We start from the raw sequence: 16,649 nt of genomic DNA, 5'->3' as shown, positions 1-16,649 counted from the left end.
GATTCATACAATAACCCTGTAGAAAACAAACAACTTTTAATGACTTAAGAGCTCTGAGCAACACAATGAGCAAACACAGTTCCAAAGAACTCACAATGAAAAAGGCTGCCCACTGTCTAAAAGAAGTGATAGACTCTGAGCACAGACTGAACCATTGCCAGGAATTTATTTTGCTTGACTATGCATATGTGTTACAGAGGCTTTGTTTTTCTTTCTTCTTCCATGAAGGGGAAGGGAAGAAACAGAAGGAATATTGATTAATTGGAAAAAGTAAATTCAATTTTTAAAAAGGTAAAATCATCATCATCATAGCTAACATTTATGTAGTATTTCCTATGTGCTGAGCAGTGCTGAACACTTTACAATTATTATCTCATTTGATTCTCACACAACCCTAGTAGGTAGGTGCTCTTATTATCTTCATTCTACAGTTGGGGAAACTGAGGTGAACAGAAGTTAAGTGACTTGCCCAGGGTCACATGGCTAAGTAAGTGTCTGAGGCCCGATCTGAACTCAGGTCTTCCTGACTCCAGGCCTGGCACTCTATCCACTGCTCAACTTCCTCCTCAGGTATAGAAGAACATCAGTAACTTAGAGTCTTAAAGAATTTCCTGGGGGCACTGAGAAGCTGACTTACACATGGTTATGCAACTTACGTGTGTGTGTGTGTGTGTGTGTGTGTGTGTGTGTGTGTAAGTAACAGGACTTGAATACTTGAATCCAGGACTTCTGATTCCAAGGCCAGCCCTGTTTACTACCCCACGTTTAATGACTATGCATCTTGAATTTTTGAAGCATTTATTAAGCTCTTACTATGTACAAAGCACTGTGCTAAACACTAGGGATACAAATAGAAAAGACAAGTCCCTGTTCTCAAGAAGCTCACATTCTAATTGGGGAGTCACAGCACATATGGACATGTTATCTTTTCAAGTAAGATTTCCTGATATTCCAAAGGCAACAGGTTTGGATGTGTACATATTCTTGTTAGTGTTTGGCCTTAGTTGATCTTTGGAATCCTGTCTCTCCCAGAGTAAGCCAACTGTCCAAGGATGTCATATGGTTTCCAAACCCAAGGGGGAAATGTAAACTAAGAGGCTAGATGCAAGGTCAGCAAAAGAGAAACTTGTTCCTGTCTCTGAGATATCTGAGCTTCCAGCAAACAAGGATCTGAAACCTTTCCCTACTATTACAATGAGCTTGATGACAGCCAGCTGTGAGGAAGAGTCAGCCAAGAGGAAAGTGAAAGGGAAGGAGTAAAAAAGATTTCACATAGGTCCTTCAGTGATTTTCAGGAAATCGAGTCCTTTCTTGTCATCATCCTCTGCCCTACTCACAGCAGGAACTCATGAAAGAAGGTAAAGTCCATTCTGAGAAACTCAAATAGACTAACAAGTTTCATTTTGACAGACAAAAGCCCCCTGCAAATCACACACACACACACACGCACAAAACAACCAAAAATGTTCTCTTCTTCCTTATGTAACAGAAAAGGCACTGATTGCATGATGTTCTTTACAACCCACCACATGCAATTAAAGTTAGGGCTGCCTCTTCATCCTTTCTTCTCTGAGAGGTGAAATTCTTATATTTTGGACTGCCGAAGGAGAATGGAATGAAGAGACTGAAAAGAATTTTAACAGCAAGCTGAGTTCAAGCAATCAAAGGGCCCTACAAACAGCACCCAGAAATAAAGGGTTCTACAGTTAGGTGGGCCCTCAAGAGAGACAGTGTGGCATCCTAAAAAGAGCTCTCAAGCTAAAAATGATAGCAAGCATTTAGAGATTACCTACTGTATATGCCAGGTATAGTGTGTTGCAAATATATCTCTTTTGATCCTCAAAACAATCCTGGAAGATAGATGCTATTATCATCTCCATTATATAGATAACGAAACTAGGGCAAACAAAGATCAAGTGATTTGCCCAAGGTCACATGACTAATAAGCATCTGAGGCTGGATTTGAAAACAGCAGGCCTTCCTGACTCCAGGGCTGGTACTCCATCCATTGCACCACCCAACTGCCTCTGAGCTGGAGCCAAGAAAGCCCTAGGTTCACGGCTACCTCATTTCTGTGGGTCTCAGTGTCTCACTGTAAAATCGTCCCCAGTTCAAAGCTGCTATCAAAATCAGATACTGTAATGTAAAGCACTTCAGGGACCTTCAAGCCCACTACAGAAACTTATCAGCTAGTATGCTATATCCTCTAATTCGACAACCTCATCATAGAGATGAGGGCAGTAAGACTCTCAGAAATTAAACAATCCTGCCCAAAGTCACACAGCTTGTTACAGGCAAAAGCCAGGACTAAAGGTAGTCAGGGAAGTCCTAAGCCAAGGACTTTCCAATTATATCAAGCTTTCTACTGCTAGGATTCCTGATCAGTCCCAAGGACTATGGGAACAGATGGGGGACCCCAACGTATTTCATTATATAGAGTAGTTCTATCTATTAAGGACATACCAGCCCTGAGTCATGCCTGACTGCTGGAAACTGGAAGATGGTACAGAACCAGGCTTGGACTCACAGGCCTAATTCAACAAACCAAGTATTTATTAAGCCCTTGCTAAAATGTCAGGCATTGTACTAGGCACTAAGGATATAAACACAAAGAATGCAACAATCTCTGCTCTCAAAGCGCTAATATTTTAACAGAATATATAAGTACGTATATATAGAATAACTGCAAAAAGAAAATATAATTAAGTAGTAGGTAGCTAGAAAGGGAGAGTGCTAGCAAATGGAGGGAGGGGGACAAGGAGCAATTAAGAAAGAATCTACCGGGAGGGTGGTGCCTGAGTTGAGTCTTAAAGGGAAAAAAAAGGATTCTTTGAAGCAGTAGAGGAAATAGAGTTCAGTGTCTGGCACAAATGGAAAATGAAATGCCTTGTGAAGACCAAAGTGGAGAACAATTTGGATGGATCACAGGGTATAGAGATAGAAAGTAATAACATACAATGGAGTGGAGGTTAAAAAGTTAAGGACCAGGTTGTGAAGGACTCTAAAAGCCAAACAAATGAGTTTATATTTTATCCTATAGGAAATGGGGAATGACTAGAGGCTTTTTTTTTTTCATAGGGCTGTGACTTGGCCAGTTCTATGCTTAAGCAAAATCACTGAGGCAGTCACTGAAGGACAGACTAGAGTGAAAAGAGAGTGGGGCAGGCAAAGCAATCTGGAGGTTGTTTCAGTGATCAAGGGGAGAGGTGATGACGGCCTGAAATAAAGTGGCAGCTCTGCAAGCTGCAGATCTGAAGTTCCTAGGAATCACTGGGATTAATTATTTCTGCCTCTTATGGGTCTATGAACTCATGATGGCATAAAGCTGTTGGGGCCACTCCAAACCCACTATGATGCAAATTGATATTCTTGAGATTTATGGCACTTGGCATAAGAAACCAAGCCTACCAGTTCCACCACCCAGGGTGGGACAGAACAAAGACTCCAGCACCCTAAATGGAGAGATTAGGCATCTGTAAATCTCAATAATTCATGTATTGCTTTCTCCATGTCCATAGACTTTTTTTCTTTTTTGGAGGTCACTTGGGGTTAAGTGACTTGGCCAAGGTCACACGGCTAGTTTTTTGTGTGTTCCGTGTCTGAGGCCGCATTTGAATTCAGGTCTTCCTGACTCCAGGGCCTGTGCTCTATTCACTGCCTCACCTAGCCGCCGCCCCTTTGTTCATAGACTTTTAAGCAGCAGATACAAAACTTACACAGTATCTATCTTCTTCCCCCCCCCCCCCCCGAAAACCGCAGCTGGATACATTCTTTCAATGCGCTCAGAAGACACTTTCAAACAGAAACAGTATCTTTGGCTAGACCTGGAGCCTCCTCAGACCCCGTTCGGCCTTGACGGGGCAACAGAGACGCCGGGCAGGGGCAGCGAAGCTGACCTTGGTCCCTGGGTTTTCCATCGCGTGGAGCATCAGCGCCCAGCACCCGCCACGGGCACCCGAGGCCCCTGGGGGTGATGGCACGGACCCATCATTACACAGGCACCCACTCCACAGCCACTTTTACTGTTGTTGCGGCTGCTGCTGTTTTTACAATTTTCTTTACGTCGCCTTTCATATGCGGCTCTCAGCCCCTCCCGCACCCTCCGGTACCTAACCAAGATGGCGGAGAGGCAGCTGGGCCAAGCTGATTCACCAATCAGCAGGCTCGTCTAGGCCACACCCACAGCCCCCATTTATTTATGCATAAACAAACAAAACCCCAACTTGGGCCCAAATGTGCACTTGTGGGGTGCTGGAAGGCCCCATCTGCCTATGGGGGGGAGGGACGGGAGAGGGAGGGGCGAAGCAGGGGTGGGGACCTTTGTTGGCCCCAAGGCCCACTGTACCTTCAGCAACGCCTCTCCCCTGTCCTTGCCCCCGCGGTGGCTCTAGAAGGATGGCCCAGCCTCGCCTTGTGTCACCTCCCGCTTCCCGGGCAGCCAGTCAAGTCTCAAGCTTCTGGAAGCTTCTTGGGCCATTTTTGAGCATGCTCAGTCGGCTTTGCCGCCTGGGGCCCTCTGGGCATGCTCAGTCGGTTTTCCCCCCTGACACTTGCCTGCGGGGGAGATTCTGGGCATGCTCAGTTGGCCTCAGCCCAGCTGATGCCTCCCCCCAGGACTGTGGCCCTTGCCTAACTAGCCCTGACACTTGGAGCCCCTCGGGCATGCTCAGTCCTCGTCTGCCCAACTGACAGCTCCCTCAAGGGGACTTGCTTAGAATAGTAATAATAGTAGTAGCGTTTATGTAGCTCTGTAAGGTTTCCTTTGATCCTCCACCCTGGGAGGTATAGGCTATCATTATCCCCACTTTGCAGAGGAGGAAACTGAGACAGAGAGAGGAGGTGACTTGCCCAGGGTCACACAACCAGGGAGTAAATATTAGAGGCAAGATTCGAACTCAGGGCTACCCTGACTCTTAAATCCATCATTCTATGCCTTACACCACCCCATTGCCACTGTGTCTAGAAATCAAGGTCGCTGCTTACCTAGCCAATGGTATGTCTAGGATTAAATTTAGGGAGGACAAAATGAGCTGCAGCAGGAACCATGAGGACCAGGAAGTTCTTCCCAAAGGAATCCAATCAAACACCCATAATTTGCTAATATTTCAGATTAAACACAAAGGTGTGCCACAATTTTTTTTTCCCCAGAGAGCTGGTTGTTAAACATTTACCAGCACACTCATACCTGGGTTAGAATTCTGCCACAGATACATACCACCTGCCTGACCCTGAGCAAGTCAGCAATCCTGACTTACCTTTTTGATGCTACTCTGAATCATGTAGACCAATGCAGACCACACATACAGCTGGGTCATACCCCTAAGTGAAGCCCAAAGAGGAGAGAGGGGAGGCAGGGAAAGGGAGATGTACTATAATTCCAAAGGTGTACATAAGCCCCTTGAAAAGACAGAATCCACCAGAAAAGAGATGGTCTTCACAATTTATGAACTTGGGTATAAGTCCTTCTGTATTTTTCAGAATAAATATAATATCAGAATAAATACACTTAAATATCCCATATTTGATATCTTGTTAGCCTGAGTGCTTCCATGAAACCTGAAGACCCTTAAAGCTACACAAAATCAGATACGGATGTTTCCCCAAGGATATTCTGGGTAAGGGAAAAACAATGGTTAAAACATCTCCAAATCTGAAACCAGTTTGTGTGATCCTGAAACTTTAACTCAAGGTCATGGATTAAGAATTAAGAATGAATGAATGCAAAATAGTGGAAATTAACTGTAGAGTTATAGTCAGAATTTTGGAAATTATACTCCAAAGGCTTCCAGAGGACTTAATTTACAACCAAAGAATGATGTTTGGAGTAGAAAGATAAACTCTAGAAAATTATTGGGCAGACATTCTGGAGAGAAATTATGTCTATACATATATCTACATAAATCTTATCTCATTTTAAATTTGAGTAAATATCTGTGGTTTTGTCAATAAAGAGACTTGCTCCAGCAAGCAGATCACAGTCCATCCACCTTTTCTTACCATGTGTGATGATGGCCATTGTCCTTCTAAAAATCCTATATACTAGGGACCTTCCCTGAGATCTCTTGACATGGCAGTAATTCCAACAGAGTACCTAGGCTGTCCATCTATCATCTCTTACTATCACTGAATGACTCTTTTGGATCCCATATCCCACCAGAGATGTTCTTGGCATTACTTCCATGCAATTCTTTATTGGTAAAATGTTGCGGACCGATTCACACCTGCTACTCTTCCCCCTTTAGAAGACATGCAACTTTATTTCTCCAGAGACTGATATCTTGAACCTGTAGCCAAGAAACATCACAGGAAGAATATTAGTATCCAAAACATGAATCTTTGTTTCAGGTAGAAGGATAGGAAAGTATACTACAAATTTCCAGATGCAATCCAGCCTATTATTTACTCAAGAGCCAGAGTATACAAAAAACATATTTTAAGAGAGTATGAAAAGTGTACCACTTCTCTGTGAGGGAACCAACATTCTGTGGCACAATGGCTATAGGAAGTATAATCTACTTCTTCAACAGAGTGAGGGGCAAAGAATTCTCCAATTTAGTTTCACCTCCCTTACCATAAACCACCCATTTATGTGAAAGAGAAACAGAGTGCACAGGATCTGTGTTTGGATCTGTGTTTCAGGATTTCCCCTACAATAATGAAACATATGGTAAATTTGGCTGGATCATCTCAATAAATAACCAACCAGTGTTAAGGAAGGAAGAGGCTTTCCTAGATAAATATCGGGCTCAGGAAAAACTCTTTAGCTTTGAAGTCTTACTTCACCATTATGAAGAGCTGTCATATTGCCTTCCTCTGGGGGATCACCTTCCTGACTCTGACCTGGGTTCAAGGTAAAAGGACATGACTGCCTTAGATTTCATTACCAAAGATGTGATTTACTATAAATCCTTGAAAATGCTGAAGTTCAATGTCTAGCATGACTATAATGAATGATGCCATGTGAGAGTTGGTGTTTCCAGCTTCTCTGATGTTATGAATGTTGACTGTCCAATGTTAATTAGGTATAGCTAGCTGCAAAGTCAAGTTCTGAGATTAAGGTCTGGGAGAAGAGCACTAGACTTATTGCTGTCCAATGTCTGTCAAATAATATCTGTGTTTGTGTCTCATTTGCCTATCAAACTCTAAGTTTCATTAGGGAGGGGGACAATAAGCATTTATAAAGTGCCTTCATTATGCTAAGTACTTTACAAATATTCTCTTGTTTGATCTTCCCAACAACCCTATGAGGTAACATTATGACTCCCATTTTATAGTTGAGAAAACTGAGGCAGACAGAAGTTAAGTGACTTGCCCAGGGTCACACAAGCTGGAAAGTGTCTAAGGCCAAATTTGAACTCAGGTCTTCCTGACTCCAGGACTGCATCCTATTTACTGTTCTACCTAGCTGCCCCACTAGGACAGTGATCAGTCCTCTTCCCAAACTGGGCTCTTAAGAAAGTCGTGTTGTTGCTGGGCTTGGAACAGAAACGCTGCATATGTATCTCCTGCTGTGGTATTCATTGCATGAATTTTGGAAAGTCCCTTGGCCTCTGGACTTCAGTATTCTTATCTATAAATTACGGGTAATTTTACCTGCTAGTCCTACCTTTTATGAACATTCTGAGGTTCATAAGAGATGCCTCATCAAAGCACTTTTAAAGACTATCAATGTCTATGGAGAAGAACTGATAAAATGTTCCTCCCTTCCTTCTTTGCAGAAATGTGGGACTATGGGTATAGCATCTTACATGTGCTGCCAGAAAGATTGATGTATTGGTTGGGTGGTTTTGGTGAACAGATTCCTTTTTCTTTTTTTATTCTTTGTTACAAGGATAATTTCCCGAGTATGGGAGCAGGGAGGGATGTAATTGGAAATAAAAGTAATAGAAAAACAAAACTTATCAATAAAAAGTATGCTGATGCAAAATAAAGATTGTGTCTGACTGGTGAAAGTCAAGCTTCCTGACCAGATCAAACCGCCCCACTCAATGGGCTTGCAAAAATTGATGCCTACCTGATCTGCACTTCATTTGTTTGTCCTCGAGGGACTACAACAGGCATACTATGGATGACTTCTCAGATTAAGTCGTTTAGTGGTGATGTGGCTAATGCATATTCTCCATCATCTCCAGAATATCCATGTATAATGTATATTCTCTGTCTCATCTTGACTGAATCTCTTGACTGAGACACCAAACTAATATTGACTTGCTGCACTTGGTCTCCCTCTCTCTCTCTGTTAGCATTCCCAGGCTCCAAAACAGGACGCTGTTCCTGCATCAATGTCAGTGAAGCCAAGATCCAGAGAAAAACCATAGAGAAACTTGAAAAGTTTCCTCCAGATTCTTCATGTTCACGCACTGAGATCATGTGAGTGAAAAAACACTAAAGTGCAGGTGGAGGGAACTGTAACTTTGTCTGGTATGAAGTAGTAAGGATCCAGATCCTCCTTATTTCTAGTGCCTTCCCTCTGTTGATTACTGCTCGTATACACACACACGGCTGTCTCTCCCTTTAGACTGTGAGCTCCCTGAGGTCAATGATCATATTTTGCATTTCTTTGTATCTTCAGAACTTAGCACAGTGCCTGACACACAGTAAGTGTTTAAGAAATGCTTACTGTGGGGTGGCCAGGTAGCACAGACAGTAAGAGCACCGGCTCCAGTGTCGGGAAGACCTGGAGATCAAATCCCGGGCTCAGACACTTAGCACCCACCCAGAAACACCTGGCCGTGTAGCCTTGAGCAAGTTACTTAACCCCAATTGCTTAGGGGCGGCCAGGTGGCTCAGCGAGTAAGAGCACTGGCTCCAGTGTCGGGATGACCTGGATCAAATCCGGGCTCAGATACTCAGCACCACACCCAGAAATAACTGGCCGTGTAACCTTGAGCAAGTTACTTAACCCCGATTGCTTAAAAAAAAAAAAAAGAAATGCTTACTGAGTGTGTCTTGTGAGTGAACTTGCCCGAAGAGCAATTCAAATCAATCCAGCGAGCATTTATTAAGTACCTACTAAATGCCAGACTTTAGGTTAGGTGCTGGAGATACAAAGACAAAAACAAAACAGTCCCTGTCTTCAGGGAGTGTAGGCCCCAGTAAAGGGAAGAAGCAGCTAGGCGTTGCAGTAGATAAGGCACTGGGCTGGAGTCAGGAAGACCAGCTCAGATACTTATGGGCTGTGCGGGCAAGTCACTTAGCCTGCTTCTCCATCTATCAAATGCAATGTTATTGTCAGGATAAAATGATAAAACTATTCATAAAGTATTTTGTAAACCTTAAGGTTTGTATAAATGCTAGCTAGTGTCACTATTATTATTATGTAAATAGAGAGGAAAAAAATATATCACAGAACAGTGGAAAGCACACTGGATTTAGGTTAAAAGGAGCTAGATTTGAATCCTGGCTCTTCAATCCATTTAGGCAGCATTGGAGAAGCCACTTAATATCTCTGGCAATGTAGCATCATGGCTTTTAAGAACTTCAGATATTCTAGTGAGAAGAGAAATTCTTCCTGATTGAGAACTAAAAGTATGTGATGATGGTGAGCCTGTAGGGCCATTAACAGGTAGAAATGATTCACTTTGATTCTGCTCTTGGCAGTGCAACAATGAAGGATGGGAAGAAAAAATGTCTGGACCCAGATTCCCCATATGTGAACATTTTGGTAAAAAAGTGGAAAATGGTGAGTGGCAAGGGAAATTCACTTTCGTCTCTCTCTCTTAAAAATTAATACTTGCAAGGGTCATGGATATACTTAGCTGATCATCATCAACTCAAACCCTTAATTCTAGGAACTAAATTGACCTAAAGGGATAGTAGAAAATGAACAGGTTTCTCTTTGGCACCAAGAAAGCTGGTCCTCCTGACTTACCTCAAGCATAGCCTTTCACAGTATTCTGTGATTTGAAGGTAGAAGGAACCCAGAGATCAACTTTTGTGAATCTTTAAGAGATATAAAATATAATATCTCTGTAAGAGATATAAAAGCTCACAAAACTGGGAGGATAAGGGACCACACAGAGAAAGTAACACCTGACCTATGTCTTGAAGGAAGGAAAAGATTATCAGGAGAAAACTTCCAGTTGCGCTAAAAGGAGGTGGGAGAAGAAGGCAAGAGGAAAAGATTGGAGAATAACATATCCCCCAAACAATATATTTTGGCTGGCATGTAGGGTATATGAAGTGAACTTTGGTTCAAAGATGACAATTAGTAAATCTTTTCAAAATATCCCTATAAGGAAGTCAGTAAAGGGAGCAATAGTATTTTATATTCGTATTATTTAAAGTTATTGAGAGGAAGTACAATGTAACAGTTATAGAACAAAAACCTCAGAATCAGGAAGACTTGGGATTAAGTCCCACTTCTGACACATACTGTCCAAGTGACCCCTTGCAAGTCATTTAACCTTTCAACAACCCAAGCAACTCTTGATCAACATTAGTAGAGAGATTTGCTTTGCCAAGGAAATTATAACCTAGGAGCTAAAGTAATGATATCAATGAAGCCTGTGTGGGGGGCAGCCTCCCATTGTGTCACTCACTCCTTTGGGCTAGCCCACTCACCCTAATCTGACCTCTCTCTGGCAAGTCTGGGTTCCCTGAGAAGGACCACCACCATGCAACTACAACTCAAACTCTCCTGGTCCTAGGGAAAACTATTTTGTGGGAGGAACACATTTCTCCTCCTTGCCACTGTAATTCTCAAGCCCACACTGGTTTGCTACTGAGCTATACAAAATCAATCACGGTGATGACACCATTATCTCTTAAGCATAAAACATTTAATTAATGATGAGGTAAAGTCAATAATAATCAGTATACTGTAGTTGTGTAATACAGGGAGATACAAGGAATAATCAACTCATTACAATTAACCCATAAGCCTGCATCATATGCTCTTACACATAAGTAAGTGGGCACATAATTACAGAAACCTAGCAGGTGCAACTCATAGCTCTGGACTACAGGCCTTACTGGTTTTGATCCCCTCAGGAACAGTCCGTACCCCATAACACTTCTTCTTTGCTAGCTACTCCCCCTCAGGGCCTCACTGTTCTCCTGCTGGGCAAATCTGTTCCTTGTCTGCTCTCAAACTAATGAAGCAGAGAAAAGCTCTTTTAACTCATAATCACCCTAAAAAGAATTCTGAGGTAGCATTATAGTATGAGAGAGATAAGAAGTTTCTTTGAGGCAGAGAGCTTCAAAGCTCCTCTGCTTGGTTTTCTGAGTAATGCAAAAAAAAAAAAATAACCCAGCCATTTCTACACTCAGCAGTGTGCTGATTTATTCAATCAGCTCTCAAGTCTCTTCTAACAGCAAAGCTGATGTACAACCTCTTTTCCCTCCTGTTTCTCCCTATCCAACCAGAGGTGGCAGTAGAGACCAACCAGTACCTCTTAGAGGTATCACCTCCAATTAGTAGCAACACCCAGCTTCCCTAACAACTCACTCTCACCTCCTGTTTTGTCATCAACTCAGCTCCTTGGAGCTGGATTTTCTGGTCTTCTCCCACTGGCTTCTTAAACATACTTGGTGATCCAAACCAGAACCTCTTGATGCTCAATGACCTATCTTTCCCTCGTGAGCTAAAACTCAGAAAGTCTACCTTTCTGTTAGTTGTGTCCTTCCATAATCATCCCCTGGTCTCCAAACAGTTCTGTGATTTGCCACTTTGTGAATTTTAACATCTTACACTAAAAAAGAAAATTAAAGTAGGATACAAAGGAGCTATAGGCCACAATGCTCTGAAGCCTCAGTCATTTCTTTGTCCTTAGTAGGTCCTATAGGATCTCCATTTGGTTATCCCAGCCAGCTGCTCTTCCATTTAAACAGAGAAACTTTCTCTTCACACATGGATTTTTATCAGTTTTTCAAATACAAAGATTCTTTTTCTGCCCTTTTTCAGTCTCCAAACTGTTCACATAGGAAAGGGGTAGCACTTTACGTAATATCAGAATTTAATTTCATCCCTTTTCTTTACACAACAATTCATTTTCTCCTCCTTTCAGTAATCAAACTGTACAAACTGTTCAAAGCTCCTCTGCTTGGTTTTCTGAGTAATGCAAAAAAAACCCCAGCCATTTCTACACTCAGCAGGGTGCTGATTTATTCAATCAGCTCTCAGATCTCTTCTAACAGCAAAGCAGATGTAAAACCTATCTTTTCCCTCCTGTTTCTGGATGAAAGGACGCTCTTCCAAGAAGTCCCACTCTCTGCCTACACTAAACATTGCTTATCAATACTGCCCTATCTTAGAGATGTTCAAAACCAAGTCTACAGAGGCAAAGGAACCAACTCAAGTCAATGTGGGGCAAATTTACTACTCAGATTGGGCTGTGTGGTAAGGTACAAGAATGAATTTTTTTTAATTTTCTTTCTTAACTTCTGATTTACATCATTCATTTCCGCCAGATTTTGAGTTAAAATTTTTCTCCCCATTTTTCCCCTACCCACCGCCCCAAAATAGCAGTCCCACAGGATATCACCTCCACCAATCTGCTCTCTCCCATATTTTCTCCCATACCCCTTTTGACTTTTCCAGTAGGGCATGGTGGATCTCTATGCCCCAGTGTCTATATATCTTATTTTTCAATTACATGTAAAATAGTATTAATAATATATATGTGTGTATATATATATATATATGTATGTATATTTAAACATTTGATTTTAAAACTTTGAATTCCAGATTCATTCCCTTCCTCCCTTGTCACCCACCCTTACTGGGAACATAAGCTGTTCAGTATAGGTTGTACATGTGTAGCCAGTGCAAAACAATAACATAGTAGAGATATTGTAGAAGGCTGACTATATTTCTCTCCCCGACTTGTTCTATTCTCTACTTTGATCCTGTCCCTTTTCAAAAGTGGGTGCTTCCAACTTCCCTCCCCCCCCAGCCTGTCCTCCCTTCCATCATCCCCCCTCTCATCCCCTTCCCCCCTACTCTCCTGTAGGATGAGATACCCTATTTAGTGTGTGTTTCATTCCCTCCCCAAGCCAAATTCAATGAGAATAAGGTTGACCCATTCCCTTTTGCCTTCCTATTCTTCCCCTCCATTGTAACCATTTTCCCTTGCCTCTTCTATATGAGATAGTTTACCCCATTCTGTCCCTCCCCATCTCCTCTCATTATATTCCTCTCTCGCCTCTTAATTTCACCTTTTAAGTATCATCCCTTCCTATTAAATTGGTCCTGTGCCCTCTATGTATACCTGTAAACATATATACACACATTCACATATGTATTCATATGTCCATATACCCTCATATATAGACATATATATTTCTATTTCCTTCAACTATTTTCATTCTGAGAAATGTTTCATCAGTTACAATTATTGTTTTTCCATGTAGGAATGTTAATAGTTCAACTTTGATAAGTTCCTTATGATTTCTTTTCCCTGTTTACCTTCTCATGCTTCTCTTGTATCTGAATGTCAAATTTTCTATTCTACTCTGGTTTTTTCATCAAGAATGCTTGAAAGTCCTCTATTCCACTGAATGACCATATTTTCCCCTGAAACATAATACTCAGTTTTTCTGGGTAGGTGATTCTTGGTTTTAATCCCAGCTCCTTTGACCTCCGGAATATCATATTCCAAGCCCTTTGATCCCTCAGTGTAGAAGCTGCCAGATCCTGAGTTATCCTGATTGTGTTTCCACAATATTCAAATTGTTTCTTCCTGGCTGCTTTTAATATTCTCTCCTTAATCTGGGAATTCCAGAACCTGGCTATAATATTCCTAGGAGATTTCTTTTGGGGATCTTTTTAAGGAGGTGATTGGTGGATTCTTTCAACCTCTATTTTGCCCTCTGGTACTAAAACATCAGGGCAGTTTTCTTTGAGAACTTCCTGGAGGATGATTTCTAGGTTCTTACTTTGACCATGGCTTTCAGGTAGTCCAATAATTTTAAAATTATCTCTCCTGGATCTATATTCCAGGTCAGTGGTTTTTCCCATGAGATATTTCATGTTCCCTTCTATTCTTTCATTTGTTTAGATCTGTTTAACAGCATCTTGATTTCTCATAAAGTAATTAGCTTCCATTTGCTCTAATCTACTTCTGAAGTAATGATTCTCCTCAGTGAGCTTTTGAGATTCTTTTTCCATCTGGCAAATTTGGCTTTTAAAGGCATTCTTCTCATTGATTTTTTGAGCCTCTTTTGCCAATTGAGTTAGTCTATTTTTTAAGGTGTTATTTTCCTCAGTCAGGATGTTGACTCTCATTTCATAATTGTCTTTCATCATTCTCATTTCTCTTCCCAATTTTTCCTCCACTTCTCTTATCTGCTTTTTAAGGTCCTCTATGACCTATAACCAGCTTGTATTTTCCTTTGAAGCTTTTGGTGCAGGAGTTCTGACTTCACTGTCTTCCTCCTGTTCCATGCTTTGCTCTTTTTGTCCCCAAAATAGGCGTCTAATGTTGGAATCTTCTGTCTGCTTTGTTTCCTTTGCCTGGTCATGTTGCCCCTCAGTCACTTGACCCCTGGGGTTTTTGCGACAGTAGGACTCTGCCACCAGACAGGGGAGCTTTTGTCCCAAACGCTGATGTTTTCTCAGCTGCCAGAGGTATTAGATGGGTGCCCTCTCTGAGGCTTCCACATGCTCTGGCAAGCTGAACACACACCCCAGGACTTCCACCCTACACTGCAATCCAGATCCAAGCAGGTTAAAGCAAGAGGGATTACCCCTCAGACTGGTCGCTTGGTCTCCCTACACTCTGCAGGCCAAGAGCTGAAGCCGCCACGTGGCACTGCCTGGCTATGCCGGAATCTCAGTGGCTTCTCACCCCAGGGAAAAAAGCCAACACACTCCCAATTACTGGATCCCAAAGTCCAGACTTCACTGACCTCTCACTTTGTCCTTCGCATCTATGTGTTGACAATTCTGGAAATGGCCACAGCTGCTACTGATCTGGAGTCCCTCCGGCCCAGCTGGTCAGACCCACCCTGGGGCTAAAACTTCCGGCTCCCAAGGGCCTGGGCTCAGCTCCCAGAGCGCTGTGCTAGCCGATTTCTGCCGTCCTGCCAGGTTGTCCTCAGCAGGAGGTTAGCTTCTCTGTGTCATTTTGTGGGTTCTGCCAAGAATGAAATTTTTTAATGGCATGTGTACTCCCACTACTAATACATTTCCAAAATAGTTGATGAAAATTATTGATATAGATCTTTAATCCATCATTTTAATGTGAAGAAAGAACATACTCAAGAGTTCAAATTCAGTTCAGTGTGGTTAAAAAACAAATTTAAAAGAACAAGAACTCATTTTTAATTGCCTTTCCTTTTTCAGGATGACAAAAACAAGAAATCAAAAACAGGAAATAAAAGACGACAAACCAAGAATGCTAAAAAGATGAAAAAAGCTCAACGTCCTCCCCCAAAGAAGACTGCATAAAAGGCCACTTCACCGAAAAAGCCTTTCAGGTTCAAGCATTTTATAGACAAAAAATTAAGAAAAATGTTAAGTGGTAAAAATGTATCAGAAAAGTCAACTACTATTATGATTAGAAATATTAAGAATGATGATGAAATATTAATGATTCTTGGAAGTTCTTTTTAAAAATCCAATCACTTCTTAGTCTAGAGTCTACAATGTATAATGAAGAAAAAGACATGGACTCCTCCTTGTGGAAGAAAATTACCTCTTTAAGCTGAAGAAAGACCAAGTATCTGCATTTGTGTACACATGTATACACACACACACACACACACACACATACACACACACTGACACCCACAGAGACTGTCCCATATAAACATGTGTCCTCTAAGAAGTGGCTGGAGGTAGCATCCCTGCATTTGCCGGCCATACACCCCATATAATCACAGTGAAGTTCAGTTGGGCTGTCTTCTACTTCCCTTCCCTTCCCTAGACATTTTATTTCATGTTCAGAGCCTTAAAACAGAATCGCTGGGCCTTAGTTCAGACCCATTTCTTTTCTTTTTCCTCCCTAAGTTCTGGAGTTACATGCTACTGAGTTGTTTTAGCCTGTAGTAGACTAATTAAAACAATCTGTATGTCTCACAAAAAATTACTAGGGTTGTAACTGTCCTTTTGACTTGGTAGCATTCAGAGACTCAGGAACCTGCCCTGACATTCACCTTGACCCTGCCCTTGAGGCCTAAGGGCCTTGTGGGGAAAAAAGCGGGAGTGTGGGGAGTCCATCACATGGCACAAGAGATGCTGAAGGATGTAACCTCAGGGTAAAGTGAGCCCCCAAACTGTTTGCTGAGAATAACAGGTAAGATGTGGCCAACTTGGGCATTGCTATCTCAGAGTAAGCTTGGAGGAGAAATGGTAAAACCCTCTATTCTTCTCTCCCCCTTCTCTTCCAATCCAGCCTGTTAATCCCTTCACTTTCTTTACCCCACTGCTCCACTAGGGTTGTTTGGAAAGGACACCTGGGGATTTAAGGATATAGTTATTTTTCTCAGTGTTCCTTCCCACTTCTAAACCTTTAACATTATGAGAAAACCTATTGCCCAAGAAAGCCTTAAACTATTTTTTTTAATTTGCTTATTGTGCATAAATATATACATAAGAAAGAAATGGAAAGCTCCCCTTTATAGACTATTATAACCCTTGTAGAAACATCAGGGGACAAATATAGTCAAATATCCCTAGATCTGTTTTCTGTCCTTTTCTTTCTTAT

General features: G+C 41.9%; 2 protein-coding genes across 6 annotated transcripts in view; one reads left to right on the top strand and one right to left on the bottom strand.

Moving 5' to 3' along the window:
* ART3 (ADP-ribosyltransferase 3 (inactive)) overlaps positions 1 to 16,649 on the bottom strand; it is a 159,959-nt gene that overhangs the window by 138,294 nt on the left and 5,016 nt on the right. The window contains exon 1 of one of the 5 annotated variants that reach the window (XM_069092012.1): positions 1,794 to 1,907. The exons of 1 other annotated variant lie outside the window; for it this stretch is intronic. The gene's annotated coding sequence lies outside the window, so the exon portion shown is untranslated. Of the gene's footprint in view, positions 1 to 1,789; positions 1,908 to 16,649 lie in introns of those variants that run through there. 3 more of the 5 variants (XM_069092022.1, XM_069092015.1, XM_069092028.1) reach the window with 3 other exon arrangements.
* On the top strand, positions 6,672 to 16,643 carry CXCL9 (C-X-C motif chemokine ligand 9). The gene is made up of 4 exons (XM_069092096.1): positions 6,672 to 6,851; positions 8,244 to 8,370; positions 9,601 to 9,682; positions 15,287 to 16,643. Exons 1-4 carry the CDS (start codon positions 6,788 to 6,790, stop codon positions 15,389 to 15,391), a joined length of 378 nt encoding a protein of 125 aa, XP_068948197.1. The 5' UTR covers positions 6,672 to 6,787; the 3' UTR covers positions 15,392 to 16,643.

This window comes from Petaurus breviceps, unplaced genomic scaffold (assembly GCF_028583685.1).
Source record: "Petaurus breviceps papuanus isolate PSGF00001 unplaced genomic scaffold, PetGlider_PUasm1.0 126, whole genome shotgun sequence".
Classification (NCBI taxonomy): Eukaryota; Metazoa; Chordata; class Mammalia; order Diprotodontia; family Petauridae; genus Petaurus; species Petaurus breviceps.
The sequence above is the reverse complement of the archived record's forward strand: the minus strand, read 5'-3'. Positions and strand labels throughout refer to the sequence as shown.